General features: G+C 44.8%; 2 protein-coding genes across 2 annotated transcripts in view; one reads left to right on the top strand and one right to left on the bottom strand.

Moving 5' to 3' along the window:
• LOC119103518 (uncharacterized) overlaps positions 1-24642 on the bottom strand; it is a 54779-nt gene that overhangs the window by 16057 nt on the left and 14080 nt on the right. The window lies entirely within an intron of this gene.
• On the top strand, positions 3584-13412 carry LOC119103517 (uncharacterized). Its single transcript, XM_037227092.1, has 6 exons — positions 3584-3633; positions 4368-4482; positions 7343-7441; positions 11045-11126; positions 11491-11571; positions 13079-13412. Exons 1-6 carry the CDS (start codon positions 3619-3621, stop codon positions 13215-13217), a joined length of 531 nt encoding a protein of 176 aa, XP_037082987.1. The 5' UTR covers positions 3584-3618; the 3' UTR covers positions 13218-13412.

Genomic DNA, 24642 nt, shown 5'->3' on the forward strand with positions numbered 1-24642 from the left:
ACTCTTAGGTGCACATCAAACATTTTTTAGCGGCTGGCAAATTAATCCCATTAATGCATGAAATATGTGCAAGTTTGCGGGTGTAATATGTTGTGAGAAATTGGCTAACAATTTGAGACATAGATGGCATATTTAAATATTATCGGAGAGGAAGGAAAATGAAGTAGCTACACATTTCTATAAGACAAGAAGAACAAAAATAAGTAGACGAATGTAAAGACTGAAGTTTTGTGGCAAATATTGTGATCGACTCATTTGACAAAAAAATCTATAAAAATGGTGGTATTATGAGTAAATGAATGCGCAAATGGTGATATTCAGGTGTTAGACTTCGTTAAGAAGGCATTTCTTGGATTTTTCACTCCCACATTTTGGGACTGTTGCAATTTAGTGTTAAAGTTTCTTCGGGTAAAAATAATACGTACAGTAAAATTATGTACAAGGCTTTGCTAACCTGGTGTGGTGTTTGCGTGGTGTGACCCAAAAATTGGGGATGCGTGAAAACCTTGCAGTTGGTACAGAGCTATAGATTGTGATACATTTTGTAAACCAACCAAACTTGACGCATGCAAATGGCTGGAATCTCTGGGTCTCTCGGGCTTGACGGTATGTGGTGCCCATGCTCTGTGCATGCGTAGGCATGATTCAGATATCGGTGAAGAAGGATGTAGCCATTGGTGTCTAGGTTCTCTGTAGCCTTGATTACGCTTGATGGTTTGAAGTATGATCGGTTTTTGATGTCATGTTAAAATCTCACTGTCATTTCTCGTCATGTATTATCGTGTTACGCTGCTTTTGACAATATTGTCCGCAGAAATTCGGTCGGCGACAAATAATGCATTTTACCACCCCTGCTTGCTTTAAACAGAAATCACTTCATGGTCATGGACGGTCACCATGGTATGCTGGCTGCTCATCGTGACACTTTGTTTTCACTTTTCTAAACCAGCTAACTAACTAAACTTCCATTTTTCATATTAGAAATGATAGAGACCACAAAAGGACATCAAGCCCTTAAGGCAATCTTGCGATTAAGAATAATTTGTGTGATGGTAGCTTAATAGATGACTCCACCGGGTCAAGAATGAAGTTCTCCTAAAAATCACGCCGTCAGCTTCACATGCTCATATTTATGAAAGCAGACTACATCATAGCATGAAGCTCCAACAAACGTATTCATTGCTTATTTCTGTACGCATTAGTATGTAGTTTTAAGTGTTTTGGCAAAATGTGTGCTGTATAGCTCCGTTGATATAATGATGTCGCCCCGTCACTCGTGATTAGTGGATTCGTCGTTGGCTGCTCGCTGAACACGCAGGCCGTGGACCGTCGTGCAGTGTGTCGTGCCTTACTTCAGTTGGCGTGAACATTAAATTCCTCTAGAGCGTGTCAGTACATGACAAGATCGCTTCGATTGTATAGCAAGTTTTTGATATCTATTGACTTTGGGACATTATAAATATGCCTTTTTTACATATCATAACGTTTTTTATGTTCAAGTTTAAACCCTGAAATGGTTCCTTGATATCAAGCAGTTATTTCTGTGTCGGTCGGTTATAGTCAGACAGATTAAGATCACGACGTTTGTTGAACTAGGGGTTAAAGATGCTCCGTGTCGTAGGAAATTGACAGTTGTCTTGAGGACCATCAGGTGTTTTTTTCCAGATCTCCACCTCCTTCGTCCCCATCTGTGGCACCTACGGCAGACAACCCCATTGGGGCTCCTTAGGTAACTCTGCCCCAGGAAAGTTAGTTTTCATCTAGCTAATTTTTCACGTCACCTACCCTTAGATGTAAACCCCCATTATTTGATCACAGCGCAAAATCAGTAAGTTCGATATGGAGCATGGGCCCACAGATTCCTCGGCCTTTGTTTCCTCAGGAAATTTCAGGGGTTCACTTCTTCTTACTGTTGTCACCGTTGTTTTGCTGTTGTGTGTTTTGGTGGGTCGGTGAGGCTTTCTGTCAATATAATCATTTCGAAAGCACACAATGACAGCTTGATCAAAAAAGCAGTTTGCGGATGTCCGGGTACCGAAGCCTCCAAAACATCACCGGACGATCTGGTGTAACTCATGTTTTCGACTCTTACTGGTCTCTGAAATGATTCGACAGGCTATAAATTACCGCTGTGGCTGGTGTATATCGGTTAAGTACTAATTATCATGTGGCACGACGTTTCCAGTTGCTCACGTTTCCTACCTTTCGGGCTTTGATAAACGTGGGCATGCGATTTATAACCATTCATCCACGGCCATGACCTGTACGCGGCCACACGAGTAGCCGCGCGTCATTACGGTTCTGAAGCTTGGGATATGGTTATCTAAGCTGCCAAAAAGATGTTGGCTGGAAAGGTTTTCGGGTCCCATACACCACGTATTTCTGGTCACCAGCATCCAACATACTAATTTAGAGTTGTACTAGTGCGTACGCCGTTCTGCGTGTTGGCTTGTGCCCGTAAAAACGCCAAATAAAATAGCGAAAATCGTCTGGAGAGCAAACTGATGGGGGCACGAGGCTGCACCTTCCACGGGACAAAGGAACGAGCATGAGAAATTCACATGCGCGGTGACGGCTTTGTGGGTGAACTTGCGCTGACTGACGGGGGGGGCTTTGTTGGCAGAGTAGATTGCAATGAACTGGCATATGGCTAAAAAGTGGCAATTGCATGCTGTAGGGAATGAATAAGGTAAAGTAAGGTCATCGGCACTCAGGAAATGATACGACACGTGCCGCCCGTCTCAATCCACGTCGAAGACAGCGTGAATGAGAAGAGCGGCACGGCACTTAACCTTGTTTTGACCTTTGACCTTTGACCGCTCACCTTCTTCATGCACCTTATCATCATGAAAGTACGCTGCCATGGCTGCTTGTAGCCGTATCTCATGGAAGGTAAAGTCTCCGCAGTGAAAATATAGGCACAATAGTGAAGAACTTGGTCATCTCCAGATATATTTTCATATCTCCATAGGTCGCCACTGCACATCTGTGTACGGTAGCGCAAACCAATCAAACTTGAAACAGGTTCAGTCAATTCTAGAATTTTACGTGAGAGTAATGCCAAACCGCAGAATGTCGACTATATTTCCCACCTGGTAAACCAAACTCCAGCGGTAAATGTGATACGCCTGCCATACAACGTAACCGTTCTTCATAAGATCATCTCAACGGGACAACGTCACTTGTCCAGCATTACATACAGGACATGAGCATTGGCAAATATACTCAGCACAAACATCGACAGGACAGAAAGACGCAACCGCCAGTCACACGACATCAGACTGCCTGCGGCGTGTCAGGACAGTGGTAGACACCAGTTTATGTGTCGAGCTTCGGTTGGCTGGCCGCTGTTACACTACGTGAGAGCTCTGACTACTCATGCCTTGCCGCTACCTGTCATCGCGACGTGAGGCCAAGCGTGTATGTGACCTGCGTAAAGAATGCATGAGATGCTGGAACGTGCCGGAAAGTGAATACATAAATACAAACAATTCATGCAGTGCCTGCCTCCCACCCTGCGGGGCAGTCGACGCCTGTGCCAAGTTTACGACGTGGGCCATTGCACAACTGCCGTGCAGTTGGACGTCGGCCGTTCGGTCGCAGTCCTCCCGAGCGACCATGGGCTGGTCTCTGGTACGTAGCACACGCTGTGCATTGGGCTTTTCGGCCGCCTGCATGGCGTGGTGATTGGGCGCGGCTCTGTCTGGCTTGATTTAACGCAGGAGTTCATTGCAGACGTTCATGACAACAGCTGCTGCACAATACCAACGCGAGGCATGCTTATCTCAACGACGCTTGTGTGACTACGTTGTGCTGCTCCGCATTCACGATAAAAAGGTAGTGTTGAGCAGTCATGATTCAAAGTTTGTGTGGAGTGAACGAGTCAAAAGTTTGTTGGCCACTGAAGTCTTGGTGCCGTACTCTATTGCTGGTGGTTGCCATTGAAGTTTTCCCGGTAGCCACCGCGGTATCTGCAGTGGCATACGGCTGTTAAGGACCAACCGAGGCAGCTAGATCGTGTGATCGGACATCTGCACTTTGTATTTGGACACCCAAGACGGAGCTGCGTCCATTGTATTTATGTAAAATAGCTGCATCCCGAACTCTGTGGTGCAAGGCTGTGCCACTCATAGGCGTAGAGGGCACTCGTGTCGATAATAACGTACCAATGATTGTTGCCATTCAGTGGTAATGCTCGTCGTGACTGGCGGGAACATCCACCATGAGGACTAAAGCGCTGTGATGTCTGATTCATCAACGTTGACCCGTCAGCAAGCATTAGACTGTTGCCAACCAACATATGCTCGAACACAAAGCTGACATGGCGCTCGTGCTGTGCTGGATGGTCTGTTTTTTTTTTGCCGCAGCGCTGCACGCTGTTAGTAGCAGTACTGGCACCAGCAGCGTTCCAACTGATCCTCTGCACTGACCACGATGGAAAAGTGTCTGAGGGAGATGAAGCTGATCTTCAGCATAAAACCGGTGAGGATCAATTGCTCATGCGCAGCCAGCCGAGGTCTGGTATGTTCAACAGAGTTCAGTGCTCCAGTGGTAAATAGCCTACAGTACAGCATACAGTTCACGCCGTTCCTTGCACAAACAGCCGGTACTTCATTCAGTTCCTGGCAGAGATAGCCAAGCCGTAGCATGTGCACGGCAGCAAAATCAATGGTCTGCGCCATTGCCGGTGGGGTAGCACTTGAAATGGCGTTCACAAGCTTTCCAGGGCAACACCAGATCATTTACGCTGCCCTCCCCCCTCCCCCCAACAGAAAGAGCTTCACACACTATCCGCGACAGATAGATAATGCGCAGACTAATGCCAGCCAAACTGCGCGTATGTAGGTCTGGTACACTGTACTGTGCCAACGGCCATGACACGGTTTCCAGAAGGCATTTCACAGAGGTACACATGCATTGCACATGTGGCGATCGAAGTGAATGCTGCCACAAATCGATCTCCTCCGTCGTCATGAAACCATTATTTGGGTACGAATACATTTCAGTTTTATCCCACGACTCAAAAAATGGGCCATGACATTATTTCTGTTCATCCATGCTTACCGACGGTATCGCCCTACTGGCCACGGACGAACTTCGAACTTCGTGTTCGAAGTTGCCACCATCCCCATTCGACACGGAATTAAGAGGAAGGCGGCGACTTGCTCCCAAGTCGGGCGGGGGGGGGGGGCGGGGTCAAAAGTCCAGTATAAGATATGGAGGCAGCGGCGCACATTTCACTACTGGCCATCGGGTCCCCATGTTAAAATGCCCGTCTTCAGGCCCACGGCTTTCTAAAACCTAAGCATATATACATGCAACGAAGGGCATGGAAATGAACCTTGAACAATTCTCTTTCCGATTTTCAGGATCTAAAGCGTGCGCCGTGGCACTCCTTTTCGAGCTATGAGACAAAGCGCGAACCAATGCACGCGCCGCGATGTCCCGGCAAGAGATCGAATCCGAGACCGCTATCTCTTTTCAGCGGAGTTGAGATGGAACACAGCGAATACGGTCACTAACTGGTAATAGAACTACCGAGTGCAACGACCTTCTGTTAGCGTTATACACCCACACACATACACACACACACACACACACACACACACATATATATATATATATATATATATATATATATATATATATAAGATTTACCCAGAGGCATCTGAAATAACTCTAACAATATGATCCTCCAACCGCCTGCCCCGCTACCGCGCGCCACTTCGTAGAGTTTTGCGACTGATAGACGTGATTACACTTAATCGTCACAGACAAGCCAAAGATGCCGCTAGCACAGCACTGCTAAATTTTGGTACAACATACTAAACCTGGTGTTTATCCCGCTTCTGGTATACTTATAGTATGTGTCGATACCCAATAGCCAAAACTTTGGAGTATCCAGCGTTCTATTGCCCTGCTTCCAAAGAAATTCACCTTGTATCATAGTATCATAATTTTTGGGGCTGAATGATCGACGTACTCCGACAGAACCACCTTATCGCACCTGACAATCACATATCTACGCAAAGCATATAGTATACAATCTAAAGAACACAATTTTGGGAAGCATCTAACGACGCGTAACGACCACAACTCTAGTACGCGCGAGCGAAACATTATTACCTCTGGGTGATCCCATGTCCGCGGACCCCGCCTGAGACCGGGAGCGCCCAGCCGGCGACGCGCTCTCAGATATATCGGGGACAGTATTTCATGGCCACCTTGGCAGTCATTACGTCATGATAACGTCATTCAAATTCTTCCATTCCATAAGCCATCCGGCGACCAGGCCCAAGAAAAATATGACTGTTGAGGCATTTATATTTGACATTCGCGAGCGCGATTTCCAGACATAATGGCCGTCAATTCGCCCTTAATCAGTGTCATGCAAGGTAAGATGACGTGCAATCAAACCATGGGGCACTGAGGAGCATACTAACTAGACAGAGAATAGTGCTATCTAGAAGCCTTTTCAACTTAAAAGTAAAGCACTAGCCTTAAGTGAGCTTGTTTCATTATATCTAATGCTCGATTGAATATCTGCAAATGTGAAACATTCCCTTGCACCTGGTCTGTGTGGCAGACTGGGACCTCATGCAGTAATTCTCATCTTCAATTTCCTGAGCTTAGCTTGCATCAGTCTGGAAGCAATTCCAACCATGAATATTTCCCTGAGTATGGTGACGTCCATCAGTGAATTTTGAGCAGTTCCTGCGCAGCCCTGGTCAGGCGCATATTCCTTGTTGGAAGCTGCTTAGCTTTGGCGTAGCGCGAATACCAATTCCGAATTAAACCGTATCGTCAGCATGCGGTAGTAGTAGTAGGCGTCAGCAGTCTGGGGCAGGTACAGATGCAGTATAGAAGGGCGCCAGTCAGGACCGGTACTCATCGGCTACTGCAGGCACTATTTGTGCAGGCTCTGTGACACGTGAGCGCCGTGGACACCGTATTCTATTGTACAGAGAAGTTGGTTATGTTGTCTTGCACTACATACTCATGACACGACAAATTGATGGGAAATAATGAATTTTCGACGTGTGGTATGACAGGTATCTTACAGCGAAATGGAGGCACCGTGAACAATCAGGCGGTCACCGTGGTTTCATCCACAAACATCCTATCATACAATAATGTGAGGTCAATCCTCGTTGCTAACAACATACTACGGATCTTGCAGCAATTCAGTAATGTTCACACGTTGTTAGTGCCAATGATGATCATAGCCCAGTTATTAGTCCCCGTCACCGCCAACTTCCAAACGAGATTTGTTTATCCATGTGACATACGCCCATCTGACGCGTACCACATTCTGTTTACGTGACGCCTGTGTATTTTTCAGACGTAGCCGGACGATTCGTGAAGTTTTTCCTTCGCCGCACCACAACTTCTTTTTCAATCGTCAGCAGTACCACAACAGTTCCTTTCACCTGCGTTAGCGGTAAGGAAATCTGTATTATCTAAAGTTAAACACGGGATTACAAATGTGTAATATTCGTAACATTCCGCGCTTGATTATTTTCATGATGACTTCTCTTTCAAAATGCATTCAACAGTTGCATCTGTTGTCTGGTCAGAGGGACGCTTAAGCTCAACGATACGGGATGAGATTTACGGTTGAATCGGAAATAGTTAAGGCGAGAGCATAGTCAGACACTGGACTTCATGGCCGGAATGATATCATTTGAAAGCCAAGCGTCGACATATCTTATAATTATCATCATGTGATATTTGTCGAAATGGTTACGTCACTACGACGTAACCATTTCGTCGTACGACATACGACAATGTCTATTTTCATCTACTTGCCTATAGCCTGATTGCATATCAAACCGCAGGGTAGCGCTTCACCGACAGACAACGACACGGCGACCGTCTTTTGAAAGGCGCAAACACCGGCTGGAAAGAAGCTCAAAGTCAGACAGAACGGTTCAACATCTCGCGGGCGAGATTTATCAAGCTCTTGCAGCTATACACCGTTTTGCATGCGCAAAGGGTGCGTGCAAGAGTCGGAGACTGCGGGCACGCTTAGACGACTTTCTAAACTGACTCCGACGCATCTATACTGGCACATCGATAGTGTCTCTGACAATTTACCTGTCGAGTGTATATTCATCGCTACGTATATACACGTGTGTCTGAGCAGAACTGGTGCTTCTTCTTTCCGAAAGTCTGAAATTCAGCCTGGGAAACCGGCGCGTGATAGGTATAAGGTAAGTTGTTCAATGCACTTGCGAGGAACATTATTCACTTAGATAAGACAGTAGTAATGGCCTTATTCCTCGGAGAAAAAAAACAGGACAATGGAGTTATAGATGAACACACCCAGCTCCGCAAAAAAAATGCAGATAACACATCACAATTATCTTTGTTTGGGCTTACGGAAGTTTGGGCTTACGTGTTCAAAAATAATGCTCCACGCGGGGCATGGCATTTGCCAGATCCCCTTACGTATCACTTGTAAGTACTCTATGACCGCAGGTTATGTATGTGTTCTCTTCTCTTAATACTGACGAGGCATAGCTCTTGACCGTTGGCGAGCTAACTTGGAGGAGCTTTTCTAGCGGATGCCCATTGCCAGTGCATTGGAAACAGACGACAAAAGCATTACTATGTGAAGACAGAATCGCATGTATCACGTTTTCCGCGGTGGAAAATGCGCACTATCGCCTTTGGGCAGCGTAGTAACTTAACGAATAAAATCATTTTTATCAATCTAAGTGGATTAAATGAGAGTTCGATTTGTTTGATGATTATGGTAGCCAAAGTCGCGCCACTTCTTCACACGCCACCGCTGCCTTATCTGTGTGCTTCCCAAAAGCTGTGTACCCCACCTTTAGACTTCCAGTGTGGATCGGACGCCTGTTGGTTAACCTGCCCTTGCGGGCTGGGCATTAGCTTCCATGTCTCAATATTTGTGTAGTATCTAAGCCCATGACAATAAGATTCAGGTGATGGCTAGTTCATTTGTTATCTATGGTGTTAAAATATTTGTACTCACGTAATCTGAGTTAAAACAAAGAAGCCACATGCATTTGAAGTTTAATATGAGAGAAATATGAATATCCGGAGAGAAAATGTGCTTTTTCAGAGTCGGGCGCCAAAGATTGACCGGCTATAAATATCAAGATCGGGACTGATCTCAATCCTGAATGTTAAAATTAACACAGCCAACTTGGGCTCACGCGTGTACTCCAATGCCGTGGAGTGCATGGACTCAGGACTCGGCCCGAATATTCTGGAACACAACTGGAGACCTTTGCCGTGAAATCGATGAAATCGAATTCAGACTGTTATTCAAAGACCTCAGACTGAGACTTATTTAACACGCGCCCGGGAGGCCGGTTGGATACCCTTCGCTCTGGTGAGGGGCAATTTGACCCCCACCCTGAGATCTCAGGAACTAAAAGAATTAGATGCAACAAGCTCACAGGGTGTGTTGACCTGCACATGAACTCATTTAGGTCAGTTTGAGGTTCCTAGGTCATGACCTTTTGGTCAAATAAGGTTAAACAAGGTCAGATTCCAGGTTGGTCTCCAAAGGATCCTTAAAGCCTAGATAACTGTTCTAAGCAAATAGTCACATGCTCACCTAAGGCCAGTGACCTTGTTTGACCTTTTTAAGGTCATGTTGACCAACATCACACAAGACCGCTTTGAGTTTTGCGTTTAGATAAGCGAAAAAGGTTATGTTAGACCGTATGTTCCTAAAAAAGGTTGACCCGGGTCATTCTAGGTCATCGACCTGTTTTAACCGTTAGAAAGTCTGTGGAAGGTGTATAACGTGGTTCCTGCTATCAATTAATTCGAAATGAGCATATGAGCACCCCATTCGAAGTGAGCACCCTATACAGAAGGCGCTAGGTAAATAAAACAGGTTGGTTATGACCCTAGCTTGACCTTCATACCTGACCTTAGGTGAATACAATTTGTTCACTTAATTGCTGTGTTGCCTAAGAAAGTATCTTAGAGATGGATGGCTTCGTGTAACACTCCGTCGTTGGATCAGATCGAACGATTCCCTAGAAATTGTCTTCACTGAAACCATGGCCTGGCTTTGACCTGCGATAGGTCAGCGACCTCACCATATGTATCCAAATGGTTGATTCCAGATGTTCTGGTATTCAATTGTCTGCAGCTGTGTAAAATTTCGCGCGGCTACGCCGCGTCGTTCGGAAACCATCCTGGAAAAATCTTTGGGGGTCAATTTGACCATTAACCGAGCGCGTGTTGACACGCGCTCGGGGGGGGGGGGGATTAGCAATGCACGGGATAATTTCTGGTGGTCATTTCAGATTTATTGATAGCAGGAACCGCATAATATATCTTCTATGAACTTCTTAGAGGTCAAAATAGGTCACTGAAGTGAGATGAGCCAGGTCAACTTTGTATTTGGAAACTTACTGCCTAGGGTGACCTTTGTCGCTTATTCAAAAGCAAAACTCAGAGCAGTCTTGCATGGTTTTTATCACCATGACCTTCAAAAGGTCAAACAAGGTCACTGGCCTTAATTGGGTACGTGACCGTTTGCATAGAAACAGTTATCTAGGGTCTGAGGGCACTTTAGAGACCAGTCTGGAACTTGACTTTGTGACCTTATTCAACCTATATGTGACCTTATTTGAACTTGACGTTATTTAGCCTAACAATCATTACCTAGGAACCTGAAACTTTGGCCTAAGTGAGTTGATCTAAGTGAGTTAAGTAAGTTGAAACTTTGACCATGAAGACGTTAACACACGCTGTAAGTGTGGTGTCTCTTGCTTTCTTGGTTCCCGAGAAATCAGGGGGTCAAATTGATCCCACCCCCGTGCGAAGGGTATCGGGCCGGCCACCCGGCCGCGTGTTAATGCGGGAAGGGTGGTATCGGGTCTCGGCCTCAAGCACCAGCGCTCGGTTTCCGCCCCGTCCTCAGGTTTCACGATGCCTGGTTTGAACTGTTCGCGAAAACAGGCTGGTGACGCTGATATAAGTGCAGCATAGTGTCAAAGCAAACTGGGAGGCTGATGTGGCAGGAAGCTTCATATCCTTCCCTGGTTTTCAGCAATAAACAGAACAGTTTTGTGCAACGGAAGGAGAAAGAGGCGAACGAAGAGGACTGCTGTATCATCAATCGGGCACGACCTGTGAGTGTCTTCCTTTTACAACGCGTGCCTTTCCCACGCCACGTTTACCATTGGTCCTAATCCTGCAGTGTTGCAGTTGTTTTTTATACTGAGTCGTTGTTGGAACGCATTGTGGCCAAAAGTCACTGCATTGTTTGCCGCGTTTTACTAAAGCATTTTGCTTTCACGACGCACTGGAATTCTCCGTGTATGATTTGTTGCCCAGCGCCCAACGCCAAGCAGACTGCGTTAGCCTCAGCTAGACACTTAGCAATTAAGGTGCAGCACATCTCGCAATGTCTGCACGCTCAGACACAGTGCATTGAAAGGTGTAAGTTGGAAGGGCATGGGCATGCTCAAATAACCTGCGGCCTCCTTTTTACAGACCAGTTCCCTCAGAGCTGACACAGGAAGTCCGGTCGTCGATGAGATTAGAAGCGGATAGGAGAGATAACAATTTTGATAAGTAAGCACTCACCAGCAGCCCAAAAAGGGCTCCGAATGTAAACAAATGGCCACCGCGCTGTCGCGTGGGAATCTTCGCTGCGCCCTGAAGTGGCCCCGATAATCTCGTTAGGACTCACATGTTCTAGAGCAACCCTGTATCAATGGAGATGGATCATCATTGACGATATTGTCTCGACTTCATGAATTATCTTGCCTTTAACTTTTGCCTTGAGCCGCGGCCTGTCTCATGAAGTCGATTCATAGAGGGCTGATGTGGCCCTCTCATGCCGTTCGTAAACGAAAAAAATATAGAGCTAGCGGAAAACATCAGCCGATTGGTACCGAGGAGACGTTACGATTGGTAACAAGTCTATGCTGCTAGATCAACAAATGACCCCGCTACAAAACGTCAAAGGTCAAACACACCCGCAAATTGCATTTGTTCCACTTTACAACCTCGTGCATACGAGACCAGGCCTGGTAGCATATGTGTCCAAGCAAGCGTGTTTCTTGCTCTATTCTATCATTACAATGGTGCATAACTTTATGAGTTTGGCCATGCCTTTATGATGCATGGCTTCGTTAACGGAAATATTTCACATATGAAGATATTGAAGCAAGCATGACGTATGATGAAATAAGCTCACTTATAATTTATGGTATATTTTGAAGTGGTAAAATGTGTTCTAGACAGCACAATTCTTTATTTAGTAAATATGTTCCTCAATGTGTCATGGTTTGGTATCGCCATCAAACCTTGCACAACATTGATTGAGAGTCAGTTGCCAGACGTTATGTCTGGAAATCCCGCTCGCAAACGCCAGATGTGAACGCCTCGACAATTATATTTTTCCTGACCTTGATCGCCGCATGGCTTATGCAATGGCAGGATTCTGTCGTTATTATGGCTGCGTGCATGCCAAGGTGACTTTCAAATACTGTTTTTGATATGCCTTTCCCCATTCTCGCTGGCATGTAGCTCAGAAACTAGAGGGCCTCAGGCCTTAAAAATGGCAGTATTGTGAACGGCACCAAAAGGTCTTCAAAGAGCCCACATAAATGTGAGACACCCGTTTTAACGTAACCATGCCGGCCTGTCGCGCGCATCGTTGGTTGGCGCCCGCCGCCCGTGCAGATAATTCGTCGCCGTGCAGCGCTCCTAAAAGGTTTCTACTTCGAAACCAGAGAGTTTAGTGACACGTTTTTGTGTCAGGTCACGTACAATGGATTCCACATAAACAAGTGAAAGTTTGGATGCGGTTGTATAACATCCGGAGATCTACCATCACATACCTTTGGACGGGTCGCATTGACCCGCATCAGCGCGAGTGTTAAGACGACACGTGACTTGCGAAGAGAGGCATATTGTTTGAGAAAAGGTTGTAATAACTCTGAGTGGTCCTGAACTGCCGAAAAGGTCCTGATGATCAATTTCATTATTATTGTGTGAAGACAGCGATGTGGTTGAGAGACCTGTGCTGTTGGAGGCGTGCCTGTCACTAATGGCGGACCTCGTTTGCTGGCAGGGAGAACCGGCTACTTACGTCGTGGTCGACATTCACGACCATCATCACCTCCGTCAGCACTGTCACTACGTTTGGCGCCAGCGTCAGTCTCCGCGTTGCGTGCACGATTGGTGGGGTCAACTTCCCTCCCATGTGCTAGCTGATGTCTACGTAAACAGGCTCTATGCTGCTTTGCCCCGACAGTGTGCAATTGACATTATTGTCTTATAATGCAGGCTGCTGAGTATGTATGCGTTGTTATTGTTGCCTCTGCGTGGTCGGTGCCGGTGTACTCCATGGCTACGCAGCCTGCTACTTTGTTAATCTGCTTACATTATTTGTTGCAATAAATCAGCCCTCCATCTGAAATTTTGTGTTATCGTCCTAGAGAGATTTATATTTTCTGTCCAGCACCGTCGCATCGTGACTTTCCGTATCAGCGGCTGCCGTTGTCAAGAACAGGCAGACATCTGACATAACTTCTTCACACGAACTGCATTCCATCAGACTAGTGCGTGGCTTTAACAGAGTCAACTCTTTTTTTTGACGCGTTAGGCAAAGTGGAATAAATAAAGTCAACTCTGACCCTCAGACGGCGTGCGTGGTTGATTCTAACTAGAGATGCAAGTTGCGAACCCACCAACCCACCAAAATCTGACTTGCAAGAACCCGCAGGCTGTGGGAGAAGCTGTTGGCCAGACATGGTGGGCCTTAGCGGTCAAAAGTTCCATCCAACAAAACAGAGCATTTTTGCTAAGGTTGAAATTTCAACACCATCCCAAAACATCAGTGGCCTGCCAACGACATGCATTCATGAAAAATCCTGGTTTGATTTTATTAGGAAGAACCCCAGTGAGCCCCAGTCGAACCCCAGTCTATTCTATTGGTTTGATTCTATTGGGAAGAACCCCAGTGAAAGAAAATTTACGGCAGACATGGCACACCAGCTAATCAGGCGGCACAAAATCAAAAGCTTTGTGCGAACAGTTATATGTTAAACTTGTGCATAACAACGCGAATTTTCAAGGCTTTGTCTGAATTTGTTGAATATTTAGGTGGAATATATATATGCAAACAATGCTAAATTTTGTGCTTAGCTGCTGTTGCGACTGTGTACGTAAACTTTTTTGCTTTCAGAGGTGGTAAAGCTTGCCGACTTGGTAGATAAGTTTGGCAACAAAAATGTCCACTTTCACACGACGCTTGGTGCCTTTTTTTACTGATAGCCTTGGTGACAGCCACGACAAAACATTACAGCGCGCATTCCTCAACGTTATATGAGCTTCAAAAAACACCTTTTAATTCAATTAACACATTTTATCCCACAACAATAGCAAGCCTTTTCGTAACTACTCTGTACCTTACCCTATGGTCCCATAATATCTTTCCTAGGCTCCATCCCAATCCGGCGACAAAATATCCTACCACTTGTAGTTGGGCTCTCACTACGGTGATAGATCTGCGACAAATAATCGCATTTGCTCTGGTTCGGGCGGTCGGCCGATTCGCTGCTCTTATCAGCCAACTATCAGTGTCCAAAACTAGACAGAGGAAAAGTGTAGAAAACGCTGAAAAAGGTCTAGGTACAGTGACTTATTTGGCTGCAAGGGCATTTTTCAATGGCTGCGATGCAACTGAGATATGTGAGGTTGGCAGCGACTTTTAATGCACTGTTTCTTGGCAAACGGTGTTCGCATTGCAGTTTCATTTGATTAATTTCATATTTTTGTATTTTTATAATGAATTAATTTCATAATTAAGGTTCCATTATTGGGCATTGTAGACTTCATTGGTTGACTGTGCAGGTGAAGTCGGTGGTATGATTCGATCGGAGTAGAAATTGATCTGTGATTATTCAGAAAGCCTTTTCAAGGCACAGAAAAACGACAGAAAAGGCTGTTGATTCACGGTATCAGTCACATGCACCGTAGCACCGAAGCAGCTTCTTGCACCAACCAAGGGAGGAGTCCCTTTGAAGAAAACTGTGGTTTGGCGCTGGAGGCCGATGGCACCTCTCAGGAAATGGGATGACAGGAGGTGCAAATGGTTCCGAAGTGCCAATTTATGTCATTGTCGCTTTCTTCCTGATTGAGGATGGTTACCAGTGGAATAAGTCTTCAAATCAAGGTATATACTTAGCTCTTTTTCAGCTCGGACGTCCATTCTCCCCCCCCCCCCTCCCGTTTGCGATTAGGTGTGCGAAATCTGGAGAGACAGACATATGTTGTGGGAAAATAACATTTTTTTCACTGCTCAGCTGTCCCACTTCTCCTTGAAAACTAAGCCTCTGCTTGAGATGCAATCATTTCGTCAGTGTTTTGTTAGCGTTGAAATGTCGGTTATTCCCTTTTCAACCCTTTCTCAATATTAGTCTTGCATACTCCAAACTGATATGACAGCCATTTCTGTAGGAAATGATGAGGCAATGAGTGTTCGCAGTAAGGAGTTGATGGAAATGAAGGCAATGAGGAGAGGCGGGGGAAGTAAAGATTGCATTAAGGTCCCCCCTTAATCAAGAGGTTTGCTTAAAAAATGAGGCGCTCCAAACTGATATGACAGTGAATAATGTAGGTAATGATGGGGCAATGAGTGCTAGCAGTAAGGAGTTGCTGGAAATGAAGGCAATGAGGAGAGGCCGGGGAAGTAAATATTTCATTAAGGTCTTCCCTTAATCAAGAGGCTTACTTAAAAATGAGGCGGTTTTGTGGGACGTTGTAGGAGCGAAGTATGATTATTCTTGCAGTAGGAATTGCTAGCTAGGAAGTATTCTTGTAGGAGCTAAGCAGAGCTTGACATTTGGCTCTTTCTAAGAGCAATTTTGGCCTTTTGCTGATGATAGCACCCCTATCGTAACAGGCAAAGATAGATGTAAGCCATTCAGCAGCGCTCATTTAGATGCATAATTTCCTTTGACACATGAGCATGACATCTTCGTTAACATAACTAATACGTCATGTTTCAGTATTGTTTTTCCTCACATTTTCTGATGTAACCTTTAACGTAATAACTATATTGAGTGCGGGTTGTGGAGGAAGACAGCCTTACTTAAATACACTGGTAGTAGAAAACAATTTAGATAAGACGGTAGTAAGAAATTTATTCCTTGGAGAAAAAACAGGAAAATGGATATAAATATATATATATATATATTGGAAAATTTTGGCACAATTCTTTCTTTGATACATGTTTGATTAAAAATAACTGCTGACTCAGCATAAACGAGCTTTTTGATGCATCGTTCTAGTTTCCGGGCAGTTGACTTTGCGTCATCGCTTAGATTAAAGATGGTTCGCACAAAATTGCTCATATATTCATCACTCCTTCCATTCTAACGTTTCGAGATCTCATCTCATCTTCGGAGAAGACTAAGCTGCACAAGAAAAAATTGCACAAAATCTAAATTGCATAAACTAAATTGCACAAACTAAATTCACAAATTCAAAAAAAAATTGCACTTAAACAGACAGACAAATTCTTGCAGAACTCTTGAGCTACTAGGTGGTGGGCGGTGAGCACTTCTGATGTGATTGTGACAATAGTGTTCCCATTGTGTCTTTGTGATGTTCCCATTATGAGTGTTTCTTACATGTATGGAGATGAAAATAGCAATCCGTCTTACTTCACTTAGTTATGCTTCATTTATGTTCTCCGTACTAAAAGATGTTTTCCAACAGTAGTGCACAATTTTTCATCCTTTAAAACTCAAAACTTTTTTCTTGTGCAATTTAGTCTTCTCCGAAGATGAGATAAGATCTCGAAACGTTAGAATGGAAGGAGTGATGAATATATGAGTAATTTTGTGCGAACCATCTTTAATCTAAGCGATGACGCAAAGTCAAAGGCCCGGAAAATAGAACGATGCATCAAAAAGCTCGTTAATGCTGAGTCAGCAGTTATTTTTAATCAAACATATATATATATATATATATATATATATATATGCGTTTATATTTCGACAACATGTCTTTATAGAAACAGAGAGCAGAAGTGAATTCACAATTGTCTGCCGATGATTCTACTTACTTTTCAGTTGTTTTTTTTAAAACAGCGAGCCACAGTTTTGCAGAACACCAGCATACAGGAGATTAAACAAGGACCAATTTCCATTCATTATTACGATACAGTGCATATCAATGCGCGAATAAATAATAGCATTATAAATAGAATGCGCGAAAATATGCATCTATGCAAACAAACTCAAGCAAACAGGCACCATGCATCACGCTTTACTCAAGCATGCAAGAGAGCTGGAATGAACAGACATTACACATCACGCATCAATTATACATGCAGACGATCTCAATTAAACAGGCATCACACATCACGCATCAATTATACATACAGACGATCTCAATTAAACAGGCATCGCGCATCACGTTTCAGGCATCACTTACACATGTAAACGATTTTAAGCTAGCACACATCACACATCAAAGCACATACCATGTTCATATCATTGGCCATGATGAGGCCTGTACGTTAACAAACGTTAACTACATAACGTGCAACGTGTCTAAACCAACTGGTTTAAACGGAGCTGGTGTTAATCACACATTAACGCGCGCTGGGGTGGCCAGTTGGATAGCCTTCGGCTCAGATGGGGGGGGGGGGGTCAGTTTGACCCCCTGAGATCTCAGGAACTAAGAAGGCTAGAAACACCAAATTCACTGGATGTATTGACCTGCACGTGAAATCATTTAGGTCAAATTTTGAGTCTTCTAGGTCATAATCTTGGGATGAATAAGGTCAAATAAAGTCAGACTCCAAGTTGGCCTCCAAACTGTTCCCAGAACCTAAATGCATGTTCTAAGGAGAAAGTCACATGCTCATTCAAGGCCAGTGGCCTTGTTTGACCTTTCGAATGTCATGGTGACTAAAATCATACAAGACTGCTTTGACTTTTCCATTTGAATACCCGACAAAGATTAGGCTACGCAGTACGTTCATAAACACGAAGTATGGACCTGGTCCATTTTATGTCAGTGACCTATTTTGACCTAAAATAAGTTCACAGAAGATAGCTGATGAGGTTTTTGTTATCAATAAATTCCAAATGAGCACCAGCAACTTCCCGCAACAAGACACAAAGTAACAGAACATACCAGTTTTGACCTTGGTCTGATCTTCATACCTGATCTTAGGTAAGTGGAATGTCGTCATTCGATTGTTGTGTCGCCTGCAAAAAACCTCAGAGATTTATGGCTTCGTCTAACACTCCGTTGTTCCATCAGATTGAACGATTCCCTTGAAAATGATTTCGCTGAACTCATGGCCTGGCTTTGGCCTGTCGTTGGTCAGCGACCTTACGAAGAAACATCCAATTTTTTATGCCACACGATCCGCTATTCAATTGCCTACAGCTATCCAAAATTTGGCGCGGCTAGGCCGCACCGTTCGGAAACCATTCCGGAAAAACCCTCGGGGGTCAATGTGACCCCCACCCGAGCGCGTGTTAAGCAAAACTGATAAGCTTTGCGCGGGAAACATTGAAGTGCGAACCACAGCCACAGCCTAGAGATGTTTCAAAAAATTCCAGGCTATGGTCCAGAAAGGGATAGACGCATAAATTCAACAAAACTAACAATTTCGCGCCTTCGGTGCGTTTAAATAAAAAAAAACGATAGCTGAGTTGTTCTATGCAAAGGGTAAAAGAGAAGGCTGGGACTGGCGATAGCTGGTTTGTGTCGTTTTGATGAAAACACATGCCATTTCATTGTTCAAACGGCGGGAAGTCACTAAGTTCGAGCCCGGAATTTCGGACACCCTCGGCTCGTCAAAGCCTGTAACATTCTTCTGAAGGTAAGGTGTGGCCGTGAATTATTGGTTGGGGTTATGCTTGGCGTGACAAGAGTATCAAATAACCGGCATTTTTTGCCCTCAAGCAGTTCTATGGTCCCATTTTCCGCGACCCCGATTCATCCTTTTTCAAGCACGCCCACACCACTTCTTGCGCAGCGTTTGCGCAGTCGCATTCACCTCAGTCTGAACCCAACCTGGAGCATGATATGCTGCTGCTCCTTTCCAGGCAGCTTAGAAACCCAGTTCAAGCTTTTTTCATTTGCCGTTGCACATGGAAAGGTGCCCACCACGCAACACATGTCGCATCAGGCTTGCAGTGTACCAAGGTGTGGTGAAGAGCATGATGATGGTTAGGGTGGGGCTCAAAGGGCACGCTACGTTTCCAAAAGGGGACATAGCCTCGAGTTCCGCCACCGGCTGGAATTTTCAGGTTCTCAGGTGCTCTAGATGCTGAAATCCTTCGGCGTTTTTTGTAGCTGAGGGCAGCAAATTTAATTATAGATCCAGTTTAAATGTAAGGCCACGACAAGTCCCGTGGGTGGAAGAAGACTGCCTTTGTGATGGAACTGTCACATTGTAAACGGCCGATGTCCCTGCATTCTTTGTAGCAAAAGCAATCGTGGCATTAGTTGAATGCCAGTGCATAAATGAACGTCGCGGTCGTGTGCATAATATTGCAAGTTGCAATGATGAGGGAGCCTTTTGGTGATGCCCCGAATTTGGATTACGCTGCTGGGCATGGACGTCAGTGCGATTTTTGTCATATGTTATCGTGTATCACTGCTTTTGATAATTTTGTGTGCAAATATTTGGTCGGCGACATGAAACACACTTCTACCCCCCCCCCCCCTCCGATTGCTTTATATGGTAATCATACCTGATGGTCATTGACCATCAATGTTCGATGAAATGAGGGGGGAAACCGTGTGCCTTCAATTGGTCTGGCCTCGCCCTCGTGTCAACATAGCCTGCAGTTACTGTTGTGAAATACGCAATAGTTTTCGAAACAAAACTAAGCCTTGATGGTGGCGTAGACTTTGTCCAGTTATGCCTAAAGACACATGATGTACGTTCGGTATACCGCAGGCTGGCGCGTATGGTACATTTTTTCCTTACTGCCATCGCCATAAGCTTTGGGTTCATCAAAAGGTTCATTCAAACTTTTTCTCTGCTGGCCTTTTCCCATTTCTACCAATATCTGTATCTACATACAGGTTTGTGTCGAAAAATGCCGATTTGACATACGACGACAAAAGGACATTGCATGGAAACAGAAAGTTGCGGTCTAGAGGCTATGTGAAATATAAGCAGAGGCCTTCGACAGGATTACGTCACTTTGCTATCGTAGAGATTTTGCTGTAGCATTAAACAATATCTCACGGTTGTTGGTGGCAGTGCGAAATGTAAATGATTTCGTTTAAGTTGCCAAGATTCTTGGACGAAATGTTTCTTTTTTTGGCTACCTTTACGTGTAGTGCTGCAAACGGTGCGGGCATGGAAGTGAGATAGAACACGGATAATGGTAAAAAGGAAATGTGGATCATTTCAAAGCCGTCATATGGTATTTATTTGGTGTTGTTATATGATGTATCCACTTCAGTATAGCACACACCATGTGATAGGCTGCGCTTAGTTTTCGAATACGGGTCAGTTCATTGAGGCCATTGTGACGCATTTAGATGGTATTTGTGTCCATGCACAGTGTGGTGCAGTGAGGACAATTCTTATGACTTGAAACATCATTGGCATGATAGAAATTCCGCAGTGCAGGCACGTTGATCCCTGCTATATGAGCACCATCACTGGAGGTAGCCAAAAATGTTGCGCATCAAATGACACTCGCATGACTTTTTATGCACACTTTTTGCGTAGGCCGAGGACTAAGAAAAAATGACGACATGCAGCCTTTAATTTCCTTAGTACTTGAGGGTTCGTAACGAATCACCACTGCAGCACAGCGGACTTTTGCCTGCGAAACCCCTAGCTGTCTGATGCAGGTCTGGCTGGTGGCAAGAAAGATTTGCAAACTTGCTGATGACTTCGCAAACATATTTAGAAGCTTGCAAATCGTCTACGTAGCTTAATAAATACTGAGGCTATGTCCAACGGTGATTTATATTTTGCATGCCACTTCAATGGCTATAAGCCATGAGAAATTCAAAGTACAGTACAGTAGATAAGGCCAGCTTATGACTGATCGGCATTAATATATATATATATATATATATATATATATATATATATATATATATATATATATATATATATGCAAGCCATGATGAAACATGACAATGACAATAATGAAATTGCGGATAATGAAAAAAGGAGTACACCAGTGAACATAGGGTATGCCGAAAACATGCTACGGTGCAATGAGCTGTAGGAAATTTCTTGCGCTCGATGCGCAATAACTTTTCTCAGGATTTTGGGTCGAGTGCCCTTCCCCCGCCGCCCACAGTGACCCCGGATCACGACCTGAAATAGCATTGGGATCCTTGATTCCGACCTTAATCCGACATGGCTCATGCGGTATGTTTGGTAAGGACGTAGCACAACAAATCCATGTAAAACAGTAAATGGGACGAGAAATAGCTGCTCCATTCGCAGTCATTTAAAGTAGCAATTTCCTGACCATCTTTCGAAGACCAGAACAGTGACGTTGCGGATGTTTTCACACCTAACAAGAGGCAAAAAACATGGTGGCCTATAGTGGGGTGCCGGATTATGCTCCACGGCTCTGCTGCGACGGGTCAACCAAGCCTCCTTCAGACCGGTTAGGTCCGGATATACAGCTCCTATCATGGCTTCCAAGCAGTAAAAGCCGTGAGATCTAGGCCCACGTGTTGGATTTTTCAATGAAATCTGCTCCTCATTGACTATTACAGTCACAGCCCCGTTTCGCAGCCCATAAATTGCGTTTTATTCTGACTCATATCGGCAAGAGGAGACGTCACACAACGTATTTCAGTTCCTTCTGCATTTATAACTGTCGCATTCGTAATTGCATGTCATAATGGTGAGCCAAGCTCAATATTCATGTTTTTGTGTCTGTGCCATGTGTGATTATCAGATGCACTACATGTTTGACCTTCACACAAGCCTCCAAATGACAAAGGGCGCGCACAATGCAAGTCGCAGTGCATTGTGTCCATCTCACGACCCGATATTCGATTCGCACCAGTGCTGACCATAGTAAATGTTTTCGAGGTTGGGGAAAAAATTTTGTGGGGTCAAATGAGAACAAAATTATGTAAGATGTTAAGTGCATTTGTGAGGAGCGTTATTCACAAAGATGAGACAGTAGTAATAGAGCCTGATTCGTCGGAGAAAAACCAGGAGAATGGAAGCATAGATGCGTTGATATTTCGGCTGTATGGCTTTGTGAGAACAGCACCAGAAGAGCAACTACTGATATGGTTTCAACAAGGGCATATTGCCAATGTCAACGCATGCATATATATATATATATATATATATATATATATATATATGTGTGTGTATATGTATTTATATATATATATATATATATATCCATTCTCCTCTTTTTTCTCCGGGGACAGCGGCTACAACTCCTGTGTTATCCTTGTAGATGTGAATACATTTGATGGTGGCATGCGAGGGTGCAATGCGCTTTTATCCGATACAGATGCTAAACTTACACACAAAACATCTATGCGCCGAGTATGGCCACAAGTAGATCACCCAGAGATTTCGCAAATTTTCTAGGGAATTCACAAATCCTCTGGTGAACTTGCCCACTCCCCAGGGGCTTTGCAGAGTACCTGGCTTATCGGGTAATTTGAAAATCTCTTGGTAGTTTGCGAACTTTCGGTTTTCTTCTTGGCCTGGCCCTGGCCCAAATTATTCATCTGGCTGCACATAAGCTGTTAGTGATCGTAATATCTCCATCACACCAATACAGTTTTTGCGACGTTTTATCTTTTTTAGGTTCGAAACGACAGGAGGTTACATTCCCCCTCCTTGCTTATCTGTCTGCGTTATGAAAAACAGCGAGTCAGGGCGAGGGCTATGGAATCAGTCATGACCAAGCAACATGTTCGGCATGGTCATCATGCATTTAAAATCTACCCGGGTGAAGTTTATTGGCATTACCCTTATATCAACAGGTAAGTAGATGTTTCAAAGAGACTTTGCAAAGATGATTTGATGAAATCATCAGGGATGAAAAATGGCTTTCATGGAACCGACGAAATTTAGAATAGCCTGCGTTGTCAGCTGGAGCCAAATTTATCAAAAATCTACCGCAATTGGAACATAACTGAGATAAACCACATGGAGCAAACACAACTTAAGTGCAATGAGTAGCAAGCATCATAAATATTTTCGTTCCGGAAGGTTCATTTACACTAAAGTATCATTTCCTGGTCATGCCAAAAGCCCCGTTGTTTAGCGCGTAGGTCTTAGTGGACGAGTCACGGGCACAGCGGGCTTCAGGGTGGTCAGCTCGTCGGTTCGGTTCAAACCTAAGGCGTTGTGTGTTAGGAGAAAGGCGGCAACATGGTTGGTTAGCGGCCGTAGTACTACCATAAACGGCACGTAACAAACCCAATACATTGCCACACGAGATACCGGGGCAATACCAGTGTTGGAGGAAGAGCTTTTACATGAATTTATTCATGCATGCAACATCACTCTCCATCGTTTTGCTATCATTCGTGCACTCTGATGATATAAGCTGCGTTACCTTCAGTTGAAAATGCCGTGTTCTTTCATATGACAACTATGGCTTGTTGCAATGCCTGAAATGAAATTGCATTGTTTTCCGTAACGTCCAAATGCAGATTTCTAGCAATTACAATCCGCGCCAATTTTTTTAAACTCCCCAATCCAGAACCACTAATCAAACATCCTACACTGGATAAGCTAGCTCATGATCTCGGTTACATGGATGGCATGTCAATGTTCGCGCAACGAGCCGTGCTCAGGGGGTTTGGCTGATATTTCGAATCTCGCGCGCTGAGACTGTCTCGTTATATGACGGTTTTGTTCGGTGTTTAGCAACGACTTTGATTTCAGTTTGATTCAGGTCAGCGACCGATTTCTATCTAAACGCTTTTTTAGTAGCATTTTGGCAGTGTGTATATTATAACCGCCCATAGTGTAACCTGCTCCACCGCTCTGTACCGCTAACCACCGCTCTGTAACCTGCTATGGGCACATTCAAGTACAACACATCATATGTTCTAGCGATGGACCTAGGGCCTTATGGCCATAAATCACGTACTCATAACAATAGCGCAACGGGATAAAATACTTTTTGCATAAACTCGCAGCGTGTCATTATAATGTTCCGTATATGGGCAGAACGTGCAGCGCCGGTAGCTCATTGCAGCGGCGGTCAATGGCCTACTGGAAATGCTGAGTGTCGGGCGCGGAAGGGTCGTGTGTCCGAGACAGGAGCGACCATCGAGCACAGGAAAGGCCGCGTGCCCGTCACCGGACTGACGGCGTGACGGCACATGAGAGGCCGAGGCCCAGTACCGCAGGCAAAGGGGGAGAGACACGAGGCACGTCCCCTCTAGGGTTTGAGGGGCCGAAAGAGACCCTCAGGACCTATGATTAACGGTCCGAAAGGCCGGCCGGGCGTTGTGTTCAGGGTCCCCGGCCCGCAAGACCGGGCACTCTAGTGCCAGCCAGAGGGTCCCAGGCGCTGGCCAGGGGCCCGCTGAATCGATACGGGGCTGTGTGTCGGTCAGACATCACCAGCAACGCACAGTCAGCTCTTCGACGGCATAGGCCTGAAAAACCATTTTCAAAAGCAGGAA

Source organism: Pollicipes pollicipes, unplaced genomic scaffold, assembly GCF_011947565.3.
Source record: "Pollicipes pollicipes isolate AB1234 unplaced genomic scaffold, Ppol_2.1 Scaffold_5724;HRSCAF=6776_pilon_pilon_pilon, whole genome shotgun sequence".
NCBI classification, from domain to species: Eukaryota; Metazoa; Arthropoda; class Thecostraca; order Pollicipedomorpha; family Pollicipedidae; genus Pollicipes; species Pollicipes pollicipes.

Bases quoted from the DNA above. Each gene is read 5' to 3' on its own strand.
- LOC119103517 (XM_037227092.1), top strand. The intron at 11,127-11,490 runs GTGAGTGTCTTC...TCCTTTTTACAG, and splicing joins TCATCAATCGGGCACGACCT to ACCAGTTCCCTCAGAGCTGA. The intron at 11,572-13,078 runs GTAAGCACTCAC...GTTTGCTGGCAG, and splicing joins AGAGATAACAATTTTGATAA to GGAGAACCGGCTACTTACGT.